The 14,649-nt window shown below is 56.4% G+C and overlaps 2 protein-coding genes across 6 annotated transcripts in view; one reads left to right on the forward strand and one right to left on the reverse strand.

Annotated features, from left to right (window-relative positions):
• The window catches only part of MARVELD3 (MARVEL domain containing 3), a 37,322-nt gene extending 31,711 nt beyond the window's left edge, over nt 1-5,611 (reverse strand). For all 4 annotated transcript variants that reach the window (XR_006285133.1, XR_006285134.1, XR_006285132.1 and 1 more), the window contains exons 1-2: nt 5,510-5,611; nt 2,709-2,836 (exon numbers count right to left, since the gene is read on the reverse strand). Coding sequence is in view for 1 of the 4 variants with exons in the window: in XM_037878067.2 (XP_037733995.1) it covers nt 2,709-2,836; nt 5,510-5,595 (214 nt within the window). In the remaining 3 variants the exon portion in view is untranslated. The remainder of the gene's footprint in view (nt 1-2,708; nt 2,837-5,509) is intronic.
• Nucleotides 5,612-5,693: 82 nt separating this feature from the next.
• Nucleotides 5,694-14,649, forward strand: part of TAT (tyrosine aminotransferase) — a 29,250-nt gene continuing 20,294 nt past the window's right edge. The window contains exon 1 of one of the 2 annotated variants that reach the window (XM_007062429.3): nt 5,694-5,770. The gene's annotated coding sequence lies outside the window, so the exon portion shown is untranslated. Of the gene's footprint in view, nt 5,771-6,051; nt 6,205-14,649 lie in introns of those variants that run through there. The other variant, XM_043526466.1, reaches the window with a different exon arrangement.

Consider the following 14,649-nt stretch of genomic DNA (forward strand, 5'->3'; position numbering starts at 1 on the left):
ACAGCAACTTGACTCTTTCGGAGCAACTAATTCACCCATGCAAAGGCACCAAAACCCTCCCCCATTCCATGCTTCCAGGCAGGTTTCTGGAGGAGTTTTATTGCACTGATACGGGGCAAAGTTCCATCATCCACTGATACAACCCCTTTTATGAGCTTGTAAAAACTACCTGACACCCTTTATCTAGCTTCCTCTGTTCTCGCTCAGCATCAACAGCAAATCCCATTCCTGCTGCTCTGCTGCTCCCTGTAGGTTGATGCCTACCACCAAGTCACAAGAGTAAAGAGCCATATGCAGCTGGCCAGAGCCCTCACCTCAATAACCCACACTCAGCTCAAGGCATGAGCTAGAGTAATAGTTCACCAGCCACAGGCCCAACCTCCTCCTTGCCCTTCTGCAGCATGCACACACCCTAGCCCCGGGATCAGCACGTGAACAGCTCTCCTGGAATCAAGTGTTGTCTTTGTCTCAGGGGAGTTGGGACTATTGGAATGAGGAAGATCCCCAGCTGGCAAGATGCATCCCAGCTATGGACCTTGCTGCAGGCATGGCCATCTCCGGGGCCTAAAGTGCGCTGGGTTCAAATGGGTATGTGTACACACATAGGTTAAAGAGCACTGGTTTGAAGTGGGTCTGTGTACACACACACACACACACACAGAGGTTGAAGTCCACTGAGTTGCAATAGGTCTGCGTATGCACAGATTCAGAGATTCCAAAGACAGAAGGGACCATTGCAATCAGGATAAAGTGCACCCACCCATATGAGTTAAAATGCACTGCGTTACGTATACACACACGGGGAAAGTGTGTTGGGTTACAGTGGTTTATACACACACACAAATGGTAAGTGTGCCAGGTTACACTGGGTTTGTACTCCCACACACATACGGTGAGTGCGTCGGGTTACAGTGGGTTTGCGTACACACACAAGGTAAGTGTGCCAGGTTACAGTGGATTCGCGCACACACACACAGGGTAAGTGTGCCAGGTTACAGGGGTTTGTACACACACACAGGGTAAGTATGGTGGGTTAGGTCCTAGCCCCGGAAATCAAATGTCTGAAAAGGAGTAGGGTTGCTGAGGCAAGCAGGTTGCTAGCACCACCTGTGGGGACCCTCCTCTGATTGGCTGTTTTCTCCACTGTCCCACATCCTGAGCTACAGCAGCCAATCAGGGCTCCCCCCCGGGAGCAGACCTCATTCTCCCAGGTGGAGCTGGGGGAACAGGACGAACCCAGCTCAAGGTGGCTCCTCTCCCCCTACCCTGCCTGGGAGCAATGGGATGGTTCCTCCAAGTTTGCAGATGACACTAAACTGGGCGGACTGGTAGATAAGCTGGAGAGTAGGGATAGGATAAAGAGGGCCCTAGACAAATTAGAGGATTGGGCCAAAAGAAATCTGATGAGGTTCAACAAGGACAAGTGTAGAGTCTTGCACTTAGGAAGGACGAATCCCATGCACTGCTACAGATCAGGGACCGAGTGGCTAGGCAGCAGTGTTGCAGAAAAGGATGTAGGGGTTACAGTGGATGAGAAGCTGGATGAGAGTCAACAGTGTGCCCTTGTTGCCAAGGCTAACGGCATTTTGGGCTATATAAGTAGGAGCATAGCCAGCAGATCGAGGGATATGATCATTCCCCTCTATTCGGCATTGGTGAGGCCTCATCTGGAGTACTGTGTCCAGTTTTGGGCCCCACACTATAAGAAGGATGTGGAAAAATTGGAAAGAGTCCAGCGAAGGGCAACAAAAATGATTAGGGGACTGGAACACATGACTTATGAGGAGAGGCTGAGGGAACTGGGATTATTTAGTCTGCAGAAGAGAAGAATGAGGGGGGATTTGATAGCTGCTTTCAACTACCTGAAAGGGGTTCCAAAGAGGATGGATCTAGACTGTTCTCAGTGGTAGCAGATGACAGAACAAGGAGTAATGGTCTCAAGTTGCAGTGGGGGAGGTTTAGGATGGATATTAGGAAAAACTTTTTCATTAGGAGGGTGGTGAAACACTGGAATGCGTTACCTAAGGAGGTGGTGCAATCTCCTTCCTTAGAGGTTTTTAAGGTCAGGCTTGACAAAGCCCTGGCTGGGATGATTTAGTTGGGTATTGGTCCTGCTTTGAGCAGGGGGTGGGACTAGATGACCTCCTGAGGTCCCTTCCAGCCCTGATATTCTATGATTCCCCTCTCACCCCGTGCTCCCCACAGCACCCAGCCTGGGAAGGGAGAGAAGGGACCAGCTGCAGCCAGCCCCAGGCGAGGGGTGAAGAGTAGAGGCCAGATGGGGGAGAACTGATGAGGAGTGGGGGGGGAACAGGGTTCATTTGGGGGCAGAATTAACTGCTGGGCTGAGGAATGGGCAGTCAGGAGTGACGACAGACCAGCCCCCCAATACATGTCAGACCACATTAAGCGCTGGTGTTTCCCGGGGCACGACATCACCAGGGCCAGATGCCGACAAACTCTCATCCTGTCCCAGGACACACATCCAGCTACCGGCCAGGAGCACGGAGGGAACTGGCAGGTGCCTCCGTCCAACCTCACCAGGACTAACAGCCAAGAGGCAGCAGGGGCACGGGCAGCAGACCCCTCCCCTCCCCACACACACTTTAGACAGGACACCTGGCACCCTCAGCCCCCAGACAGGGCCCTGTGCACTATGGGAATTAGTGCAGAGCGTCCGCTGGGTGGCAGAGGCAGGTGACTCTCACCTCTGGCCGTGCAGAGGTAGCGGCACTGGTAACACTCCAGCAGGCCTGATGGCTCTGCCTGGTAGCACTCCGGCCTCTCGCAGCTGGTTCCACGTATCGGGGACGGCAACACAGGTGGGTGCTCCTCACTGCAACCAAACACAGACTCAGAGACAGCAGCTGACCTGGCAGGGGGTCAAAGCAGGTGGGGGAGAGTGGGATGGGAGAGGGGCTGGGGCAAAGGGGGCCAGAAGCCATGAATAAGGGGCAGGTCTGAGGAGCACAGGGATGGGGGACAGAGAGGAGAGCCAAGGCTGGAGTCAGAGGGTGCTGGGAAAGAGGCAAGTTAGGAGGAAGAAGGAGATGGGCTGGGGCAGGGTGGGGAGATGTTGGGGGCGGGGGTGCTGGCAGGAGGTGGCTGGGGGATGGCTGGTAGCAGGACTGAGAGGCTAGGGGCACTGTGGGGGACAGGGCTGAGAGGGGGCTGAGGGCAGGGCTAGTGGGAGAGCTGGATGGAGGCAGGTGCAGGGGGTTGGGCAGGTGGAGGGGAAGTGAGGGATGGGTCGGAGAGTAGGGCAGGTGGGAGGTACTGGGGGGAAGTTGGAGCAGGTGAAGGGGTGGGGGGGCAGAGGTTAGGGCAGGCGGGGAGCACTGGGGAGATGATGAGAGGAAGCTGTGGGGTGGGAGGGAGGGGCAGGTGGCCAGTGGAGAGGGAGTTCTGGGGGGGCACTGGGAGGGGACGTGGGGGGCAGAGGTCACGGGGGGGCAGGTGGGGAGAGCTGGAAGGGGGCAGTGGGGGTGGGGACAGAGGGTGGGGGGCAGGGGGCCCTGGGATGGGGTAGGAGGGGAGGAGAGGGCTGGGAACGGGGGTGGGGGCAGACTTGGGGCAGGAGGCAGGCAGGTGGGGGGGCAGGGGGCCCTGGGATGGGGTAGGAGGGGAGGCGAGGGCTGGGACTGGGGGCAGGAGGGGGGGCAGGAGACAGGCAGGTGGGGGGGGCAGGGGGCCATGGGATGGGGTAGGAGGGGAGGAGAGGGCTGGGAACGGGGGTGGGGGCAGACTTGGGGCACGAGGGGCCCTGGGATGGGGCAGGAGGGGAGGCGAGGGCTGGGAACGGGGGTGGGGGCAGGTGGGGGGGGCAGGAGGCCCTGGGATGGGGCAGGAGGGGAGGCGAGGGCTGGGAATGGGGGTGGGGACAGACTGGGGGCAGGTGGGGGGGCAGGGGGCCATGGGATGGGGCAGGAGGGGAGGCGAGGGCTGGGAATGGGGGTGGGGACAGACTGGGGGCAGGTGGGGGGGGCAGGGGGCCATGGGATGGGGCAGGAGGGGAGGAGAGGGCTGGGAACGGGGGTGGGGGCAGACTGGGGGCAGGGGGCCCTGGGATGGGGCAGGAGGGGAGGCGAGGGCTGGGAATGGGGGTGGGGGCAGACTGGGGGCAGGGGGGGGGGCAGGGGGTCCTGGGATGGGGCAGGAGAGGAGGCGAGGGCTGGGAATGGGGGTGGGGACAGACTGGGGGCAGGTGGGGGGGGCAGGGGGCCCTGGGATGGGGCAGGAGGGGAGGCGAGGGCTGGGAATGGGGGTGGGGACAGACTGAGGGCAGGTGGGGGGGGCAGGGGGCCATGGGATGGGGCAGGAGGGGAGGCGAGGGCTGGGAATGGGGGTGGGGACAGACTGGGGGCAGGGGGGGGGGGCAGGGGGTCCTGGGATGGGGCAGGAGAGGAGGCGAGGGCTGGGAATGGGGGTGGGGACAGACTGGGGGCAGGTGGGGGGGGCAGGGGGCCCTGGGATGGGGCAGGAGGGGAGGCGAGGGCTGGGAACGGGGGTGGGGACAGACTGGGGGCAGGGGGTCCTGGGATGGGGCAGGAGGGGAGGAGAGGGCTGGGAACGGGGGTGGGGACAGACTGGGGGCAGGCGGGGGGGGCAGGGGGCCCTGGGATGGGGCAGGAGGGGAGGCGAGGGCTGGGAATGGGGGTGGGGACAGACTGGGGGCAGGTGGGGGGGGCAGGGGGCCATGGGATGGGGCAGGACGGGAGGCGAGGGCTGGGAATGGGGGTGGGGACAGACTGGGGGCAGGTGGGGGGGGCAGGGGGTCCTGGGATGGGGCAGGAGAGGAGGCGAGGGCTGGGAATGGGGGTGGGGACAGACTGGGGGCAGGTGGGGGGGGCAGGGGGCCCTGGGATGGGGCAGGAGGGGAGGAGAGGGCTGGGAATGGGGGTGGGGACAGACTGGGGGCAGGCGGGGGGGGCAGGGGGCCCTGGGATGGGGCAGGAGGCGAGGGCTGGGAACGGGGGTGGGGACAGACTGGGGGCAGGTGGGGGGGCAGGGGGCCATGGGATGGGGCAGGAGGGGAGGAGAGGGCTGGGAACGGGGGTGGGGACAGATTGGGGGCAGGTGGGGGGGCAGGGGGCCCTGGGATGGGGCAGGAGGGGAGGAGAGGGCTGGGAATGGGGGTGGGGGCAGGTGGGGGGGGCAGGGGGCCCTGGGATGGGGCAGGAGGGGAGGCGAGGGCTGGGAACGGGGGTGGGGGCAGGTGGGGGGGCGGGGGGCCCTGGGATGGGGCAGGAGGGGAGGCGAGGGCTGGGAATGGGGGTGGGGACAGACTGGGGGGGGCAGGGGGCCCTGGGATGGGGCAGGAGAGGAGGCGAGGGCTGGGAACGGGGGTGGGGGCAGGTGGGGGGGGCAGGGGGGCCCTGGGATGGGGCAGGAGGGGAGGGGAGGGCTGGGAACGGGGGTGGGGGCAGGTGGGGGGGCAGGGGGCCCTGGGATGGGGCGGGGAAAGGCGGGGGGCAGCTCTGGGTCGCGCCGGGCCCCGCCCTGCTCTCACCGGCCGGGCCGGGGGCCCCTGGGGGGGCCGCTCGCCGCGCGCGCCCTGCCCGGCGGCCGGCGGCTCCTGCGGTCGCGCTCCGCCATCTCGGGCCGGGCGGCGCGAGACCCGCCCCCGCCGGAGCGAGGCGGGGCGGGCGCGTGAGGGCGGCGCCCGAGGCCGAGGCGGGCGCCCAAGGCCGCCGCACGCGGGCCCGGCCTGGCGCCGGAGCCTCCGGCTGGCAGCGGTTCGAGGCCCGCTGCGGATGACTCGTCGCCAGAGGTGGGGCCCAGGCGAGAAACCCGCAGAGCGGGCCCCTGCTCCGCCCGCCCGGCCCCGGCCACTCGCGCCCCGGCCTCTCCACGCCCAGGGTTCCGGGCGCAGCGGCCTGGAGCTCGGGCCCTGAAACCCGCTCCCCGAGCTCCGGCCTGAGCCACGGCGTCCACAGGACTAGTTTTAATTTCCCTGGTCGAGCCCTGCGAGCCCGGGTCCGTACCCGGCTTCCGAGGCGCTCTGCCGTGGGTGGGTTCGTTCTGCTGTTTCCACAAACCCCTTGACTATGGCTGTGGCGACAGGAGGGGGCTGGCTTCGCCCTGTGGGCCCTGGTGCATGATTTAGGTGGGCGGTGTGGGCATCATCCGGTCCCTGTCCAGCATTAAACCGTGTTCAGCAAGGTCTACGTTGTCTACAGAGCCCTGTGCCGGCTGAGTCCCGTGGTAAACGCAGCATTAAAATCCTTTCAATGGTTTGTTGTAATACAGAGAAGAAGGGAAAAAGTTAAAGCATTTGAAATGTAAAGTATTAAGTAAGACTTCCATTTCAACAACATGCCTTGTTCTCTTTCCCTGTAGCTGGAGAATTATTAGAAGGGAAAGCCCTTGTTTGACCGTCTCTTAGAAAGGTGGTATCAAAGATGGTAATAGCTGTCCTTCCGGGGAAAAGATACGTTCGTTGCCAAGGGCTGGAGCTGTTGCTGCTGTTAAAATCTGATCCTGTTTCATCTCAGGTGGTGGCTGGGGTTCAGCTGGAGCCAGTCGGGGTGGCAAAGTCATCTGAACCCTCTCTCTGGCCTGTCTGGTCAGGACATTGCTCAGGATGATGAAGTCCCAGGAAACGGTAGGGGTGGCGGCTGAGAAATTGAAGCTTACTCTAGTAGCCTCCATCTGTTCTACCCAATTTTCCCCCCAAATTCTCTTTCTTTAAGGACCCACAAAGGGAATGGTCGGTGGAATAGCCCGTCGCCCAGAGGTGAAAGTAAGCCGGTACGCCCCAGTGCAACGCACCGGAACCAGCTTTCCCAGACGGCAGTTTAAAGCCCTGGGGTAGTGGCGGCGGGGCTCCTGCGGGGATTTAAAGGGCCCCGGAGCTCCAGATGCCGCTACCGTCCTTGCCCTTTAAATCCCCGCCGGAGCCCTGCTGCCGAAGCTCTAAGGTAGTGGCGGCAGGCTCGGGAGGGGATTTAAAGGGCTGGGGCGCTAGCGGCTACCAGAGCCCCAAGCCCTTTAAATCCCCGCCTGAGCCCTGCTGCCCGAGCCCTGGAGTAGCGGTGGCGGGGATTTAAAGGGCCCCAGAGCTCCAGCCACCGCTACCGCCCCAGCCCTTTAAATCCATGCCAGAGCCCTGCTGCCGAAGCCCTGGGGTAGTGGCAGTAGGGCTCCAGAGGGGATTTAAAGGGCCCGGGCGGTAACGGCGGCTGGAGCCCTGGGGCCCTTTAAATTCCCGATGGAGCCCGGCCGCTGCTACCCCTGGGCTCAGGCAGGGATTCAAAGGGCTCAAGGTTCTAGTAGCCACTACCACAGCGGAGCCCCAGGCCCTTTAAATCGCCCCCAAGTCCTGGGCCTTCCAGCCACCTCTGCAGCTGATAGCTTGGGGGTGATTTAAAGGGCCCCGGTCTCCCAGCCGCCACTACCGCAGCTGGAGCCTCGGGCCCTTTAAATCAATATTTAAAGGGCCCGGGGATTTAAGGCCGTGCCTCTTCTGGTTGAGGCCACACCCCCTGCTCAGGACTCTGGCATACCGGTACATCCTCTAACTTACTTTCACCCCTGCCATCACCTCATTATTTTGCCCACCAATTAGGCCTAATATCTGACACACCAATTTTGGTTCATTAATTTCTGATTCCACATCTTCTGTTTTTACCAAGCACGATCTTAACACAGTCCTTGAGTTATAACAACAGATCTTTTCAGCACCTTTTCCCATCAACAGTTGTTGTTACAGGTTATTGTGGCATTTTAGGAACTTTCACATAGTTTTTACAGTCAAGCTAACAATTAATGTAAATTTCTAGGTCCAATTATCACAAGAGTCCATTGCTTCAGTTCCTTTTCTGGGGCTGGCAGTGATTGTCAGGGAGGTGCAGAAAATGCAACCCCATGAGAGATTCATGGAGACACGGGGGCCATTTCATGCCTTTGGTCTTCTAGAGCAGGAATGGCCAACCTGGGGCTCCGGAGCCACAGGCGGTTCTTCAGAAGTTAATATGCGGCTCCTTGTATAGGCACCGACTCCGGGGATGGAGCTACAGGTGCCAACTTTCCAATATGCTGGGGGGTGCTCACTGCTCAGCCCTTGGCTCTGCCACAGGCCCTGCCCCCACTCCACCCCTTGCCCTCGCACCCCCTCCCCCCCCGAGCCTCCTGCACGCCACGAAACAGCTGATGGGGAGGGAAGGGGAGGCACTGAATGGCGGGGCTGCTGGTGGATGGGAGGCGCTGGGAGCAGGAGGGGAGCTGATGAGGGGCTGCTGACGTATCACTGTGGCTCTTTGGCAATGTACATTGGTAAATTCTGGCTCCTTCTGAGGCTCAGGTTGGCCACCCCTGTTCTAGAGCAAACTGCAGCAGTATAGACTGTGCTACAGTAAGTAGCCTTGAAAACAGAATAGCTTTCACAGCCCAGGCAGGTCTAAGAGCGCTTTGTAAACAGCTCACATCTGCCCACGGTTTGCAGAGCAAAAGACCAGCAAACTCACCAGGCCATGACTCTTAGGGAAATGCTGCCCCGCCTGGGATGGAAGGAGAGAAGTGCAGAGATCTTCGTGTTCCGGCTCAGCTGGGATATAGCTGTGGTGAAGTAGGGAGGAAGTGCCAGATGGAGAGGGCATAGGGGAAGCTGTGAGGCGGGGAGGGAGCGCAGGCTGGAGAAGGGCATGGGGGGCAATGAAGTGGGGAGACAGTGCCAGATGGGGAGGGGGAAGGAGTAGGTGGTCTGAGGGGAGAGAAAGGCGTGCCAACCGGGAAGGGGCGACATTTTAGTTCTTGTTCTTGCTTTGGCATTCTCTCTGATTCTGCTTTTCCACGTTGCTTCTGTTCTTGCTTCTTCACTAGGTGCCTTTTGTCAATGAGGGAGCTCAGCTCAGCTCTGGCCCTGCCCTGCCCTTAGGTGAGAGCGCTGACCTGGTGCAGTAATTGGGATAGACACCCTGTGTTGCAAACCAGAGAGGAAGCAATAGAAATAAATGCCCAGTCTCTTCTTCCTGTGGTTGTTCCAATGCAAGGCAGCCAGGAGCCTTTCGTTTGGATGTTCCATAACATCATAGCAAGGTGTTCCAACTGTCTCTTGTAAATAAATAATCATAGGAACAATGAACGCAATATGACCACCTCCCACCACACACAGCACCTCCGTCCCACTGCACCTCTCTTTCCCTCCCAATCCCCAGCTCTGTTGGTTATTTACTCAGTGTGGAATGTGCCAAACAGCATGAAACACTAACGTAGTAAATCAAAAACAGGAAACATAATTACCTAATATTTGCTTTGATGTAAAGGCAGAACAAGGAGAGACCTTTCCCCACAAAGGACAGTGACACCAGAGTTGTTCCCAATAGCACTTCCTGCTGCTGGGCAGCTTTGAGAGTCTACAAAACACAACAACTCTAACAATGAGCACAACTCATCAATTCATGCCCTCTCAGTCAGACAGGGCTTTTGATTGTCCTCCACCCCAAGATCCTCTCTCTAACTACAGGTATCATCTTGGGTGCCATCAGAGTGCCAGTGAGTTGAGCACACTGATTGCCTGGTGACCCTACAGCTCCTCCAGCACTGGGAGGAAGAGCTGGGGTGGAAAGGGATTGGAATCAAACCCCCTGTTGCACCAGCAAGTGCTTTCAGCTCCTGGGAAAGTCTGGGGTGAGGGCAGGGAGTTAAGTCCCAAAGTATTGCAGTAGTCTTGGTGCCCACAGCTCACTTGAATCTGCTCCGCTACTCCCAGACCCATACACACAGTGGTGTAGAGTTCAGTGGCCACCGAAACAACAGACCTGCATTCCCCTGAGCAGCTTATCTGAGGCCTGCTTGCTGCTGCTGCATAAACTGGGCAAAAAGTCTAAGCAATGGGCTCTTATTTTAATGCAGCAGAAGTTAAGTGTGGTCTCCCTGTCAGTCTGAAGAGACAGACATTCTCTGGAAGGCTTTTTGTGGCCTCCTCTAGAGCTTGGTCTTGGGGTAATATAAACAACAACTATCTTCTCATGGCTGAAATCAGAATGTGAGAAAGCAGGTACATGGTAAATTGTGAAAACTGTCTGGAGAGACCATGAACATCTCTAGACACCACATCGAGGCCAGGCATGTCAGCAACACGGGGTTAAAACCCTTCCAGGTATATCCGAGTTATAAACAGAGGGACAGGAAAGGCCAAGTGAGACTTAAAAGAAATGTACAATGTAGGCAGCCTTAGCTCTGCCCCCAGATTTCCATCTGCACTTCTCTAATCCTTCCGTACCTACTTCATAAAATTTTGAGATGAAGAAGTTTTCCAAGGGAATTTGTACTGCAGTGATAGTAATCTTCCCTCCTCCTCTGTTTCATAACTGTTTAAGAAACCCACAGCCCACATCTGCAGTTTAGATAAGCCACTATTCTTGTACTGCTTGTGAGCTGAGTCTTCCTCGCATTGATTTCACAGGTACATATCTCCACTACCAAGTGTGATGTTGTCACCCTCCTGGTCTTTGTTCTTTTCAGGGAAATGCTAATATTTCATGATCTGGGCCTAGAAGATTTGTGGTTGTATATGCAGACGTGTTGGCTGTGTTCTGATGATACCCTGATTAGCCGTGGCACATGAAATCTTATGAGAAGTGGGAATGGATTGCCTGCATTATGCTGTTTGTTTGTTCGTTGTGCTATTTGTACAGTACATCTTTCTGGGGACTATGGTACAGCGTTACACATTATGGCTGTTGCAGAAGGCTGGGTTCAGCACAACTGTTGAGAGAAGTCTGGATCTCAGAGATGTGATAAAGGAAGCAGTATTGACAAGCCTAATCATTCAGACATTACGAGTCTAGCCCCCAAAATTGAGAATTGCCTTAAAAATCTTGAGATTTTAAAATAATAAATGCTGGGGTCTTTTCATTTGTCTTCTCAAGTTGGAGCCTTTCGTTCACAGTTTCCAACTTTTCTTTAAACATAAGAACGGTCATACTGGGTCTGACCAATGGTCCATCTAACCCAGTATCCTGTCTTCTAACAGTGGCCAATGCCAGATGCTTCAGAGGGAATGAAAAGAACAGGCAATCATCAAGTGATTCATCCTCTATCCTCAGTTCCCAGCATCTGGCAGTCAGAAGCGTAGGGAGCCCAGAGCATGGGGTTGAATCCCTGACCATCTTGGCTAATAGCCATTGATGGACCTTATACTCCAGGAACTTCTTTAATTCTTTTTTGAGCCACATATATATTTGGCCTTCACAGCATCCCAGGCAACGAGTTCCACAGATTGACTGTGCATCGTGTGAAGAAGTACTTCCTTCTGTTTGTTTGAAACCTGATGCTTATTAATTTCATTTGACAACCCCTAGTTCTTGTGTTATGGGAAGGAGTAAATAACATGTCCTTATTCACTTTCTCCACACCAGTCATGATTTCATAGACCTCTGTTGTATCCTCCCCCCTTAGTGATGTCTTGTCCAAGCTAAATAGTCCCAGTCTTTTTAATCTCTGCTATAATAGAAGGTGCTCCACACCCTTCATCATTTACCTCGCCCTTCTCTGGACCTTCCCCCCCATTTCAAATATGTGGTTTTCCTGCCGAAGTCAAGGTGTGAGTGCTCCAGGACTTGAGAGAGAGGCGCTAGGATCTGTTCTGTGTTATTATCTATCCCTTTCCTAGTGATCCCCACACGGGGCGCTGTTTGACTCCCCGCACGCACCCATCAGATGGGCTCAGGGACCCAGCCACAGCCGGGGGAGCCCCATCCCATGTGGAGTCCGCGTCCCAGCTTGCCCACCTGCGGGGCTGGGCCCTGCGTGGCTGGGGCGAGACCCCGGCTCTGAGCGGCCGAGCCAGGCCAGGCCTCAGGCCGGGCTCCGCGCCCGCCAGCAGCACTGGGGTTAGACAGCAGCTGCTGCGGTGGGATCCACGGGCGGGCCTGCAGCCCCCTCCCAGCCCAGCGCCCCCCGCCAGGCAGCCCCTCGTGAACAGCCCCCTCCTCACCACGGGCCAGGGCAAGCAATTTTTTTTTTTTTATGAAGGCTGAGATTCTCATGTAACCATAGATACCCAGGAGCTGGGACTTGAAGAAAAATACCTAATATCATGTTTCAGAGTAACAGCCGTGTTGGTCTGTATTTTACCTAGTATCATGCAACTTACGATAAAATGCTAAATGTTGGCAGCACTAAGAAAGCACCAGCAGTGTTTTGGACATGGCCTGGATGGGTGGGCATGAGAGAGGAAGACAGCAAAGCTGACTCCCAGACAGGGTGGGGCCCGCTGAGCAGCAGGGAGGATAGGGTTGTAAGCAGACACAGTGGCCTGGTCTACACTACAAGTTTATGTCGGATTTAGCAGCGTTAAATCCAAATTAACTCTGCACCCGTCCACACAACAAAGCCATTTTTTCAACAGAAAGGGCTCTTAAAACCGATTTCTGTACTTCTCCCCAACGAGGGGATTAGCACTGAAATCGACATTGCCATTTCAAATTAGGGTTAGTGTGGATGCAACTTGAAGGTATTGGCCTCCGGGAGCTATCCCACAGTGCACCATTGTGACCGCTCTGGACAGCACTCTGAACTCGGATGCACTGGCTGGGTGTACAGGAAAAGCCCCGGAAACTTTTGAATCTCACTTCCTGTTTGGCCAGGCGAGCTCATCAGCACAGGTGACCATGCAGTCCCAGAATCGAAAAAGAGCTCCAGCATGGACCGAACCGGAGGTACTGAATCTGATCGCTGTATGGGGAAAGGAATCTATGCTATCAGAACTACATTCCAAAAGACATATTCAGCGGTCATGCGATTTGTATCAACCTCCCACCCCGCCATAAATGTCTCCCCCTTAGTCTCACAGAGATTGTGGAGCACACAGCAAGCAGCAATAACAATGGGAAATTTGGTTTCGCTGAGGTCTGAGCGAGTCAGTAAACTGCGCCAGCGACCCTTTAAACGTCCAAATGCACACTCTACCACCATTCTGCACTTGCTCAGCCTATAGTTAAGCAGCTCCTTACTACTGTCCAGGGTGCCTGTGTACGGCTTCATGAGCCAGGGCATTAAGGGGTAGGCTGGGTCCCCAAGGATAACTATAGGCATTTCAACATCCCCAACAGTTATTTTCTGGTCTGGGAAGTAAATCCCTTCCTGCAGCTGTTTAAAGAGACCAGAGTTCCTGAAGATGCGAGCATCGTGAACCTTTCCCGGCCATCCCACGTTGATGTTGGTGAAATGTCTCTTGTGATCCACCAGTGCTTGCAGCACCATTGAAAAGTACCCCCTTCGGTTTATGTACTGGCTACCCTGGTAGTCCGGTCCCAAGATAGGGATATGCGTTCCGTCTATAGCCCCACCACAGTTAGGGAATCCCATTGCAGCAAAGCCATCTAGTATGACCTGCACATTTCCCAGAATCACTACCTTTGATAGCATTAGCTCAATGATTGCGTTGGCTACTTGCATCACAGCAACCCCCACAGTAGATTTGCCCACTCCGAATTAATTTCCGACTGACCGATAGCTGTCTGGCGTTGCAAGCTTCCACAGGGCTATTGCCACTCACTTGTGAACTGTGAGGGCTGCTCTCATCTTAGTATTCTTGCGCTTCAGGGCAGGGGAAAGCAAGTCACAAAGTTCCATGAAAGTGCCCTTACGCATGCGAAAGTTTCAGAGCCACTGGGAATCATCCCAGACCTGCAACACTATGTGGTCGCACCAGTCTGTGCTTGTTTCCCGGGCCAAGAATCAGCGTTCCACGGCATGAGCCTGCCCCATTAACACCATGATCTCCAAACTGCGGGGGAACGCGGTTTTAGAGAAAATTATGTTCATGTCCTCATCACCGCAGTTACGTCGCCTCCTCGCCTGGTTTTTCAAGTGCTGGTTCTGCACACACTGCACGATAATACACGAGGTGTTTACGATGGTCATAACTGCTGCGGTTTGCTGAACGGGCTCCATGCTTGCTGTGGTATGGCGTCTGCTCCTGCTTGGGCAATCCAGGGAAAAGGGCGTGAAACGATTGTTTGCCATTGCTCTGACGGAGGGAGGGGCGACCGACAACATGGCTTACAGGGTTGGCTTACAGGGAATTAAAATCAACAAAGGGAGGGCTTTGCGAGAAACAGAATGGCCCCCTCAAGGATAGAACTCAAAACCTCAAGGATAGAACTCAAAACTGGATTTAGCAGGCCATTGATTTCACGGAGGGAGGGAGGAGAAAATGAATACAAAACAAATCTGGTCTATTTCTTGTTTTGATCCACTTCATCTATCTTTATACATCTTGCTGGCAGCAGACTGTGCAGTACGACTGCTGGCCATCGTCTTCTCCTGGCTGCTAATTAAAAGACAGTGCACTAGGACTGCCGGTAGGACTGAATCGCCATGAGACGAAACTTAAAAGGGAAATGACCTGGCTGAGTCACTCCCATGTTTGCCCAGGCGCCCCTGACCTCATCGAGGTCGGTAAAAAGAGCACCCTGGACTACGTCAACGACAGCTACCAATCATACAGCACTGTTTGCTGCCAAAGGGCAATAAGCTGCTGCTGTGTAGCAATGCAGTACCGCGTCTGCCAGCACCCAGGAGACATAGGGTGACAGTTAGCTGAGCAGGCTTTGTGCTTGGCATGGTATGGCGTCTGCACGGTAACCCAGGAAAAAAGGAGCGAAACAATTGTCTGCTGTTGCTTTTACGGAGGGAGGGAGG

Source organism: Chelonia mydas, chromosome 12 (assembly GCF_015237465.2).
Source record: "Chelonia mydas isolate rCheMyd1 chromosome 12, rCheMyd1.pri.v2, whole genome shotgun sequence".
NCBI lineage: Eukaryota > Metazoa > Chordata > Testudines > Cheloniidae > Chelonia > Chelonia mydas.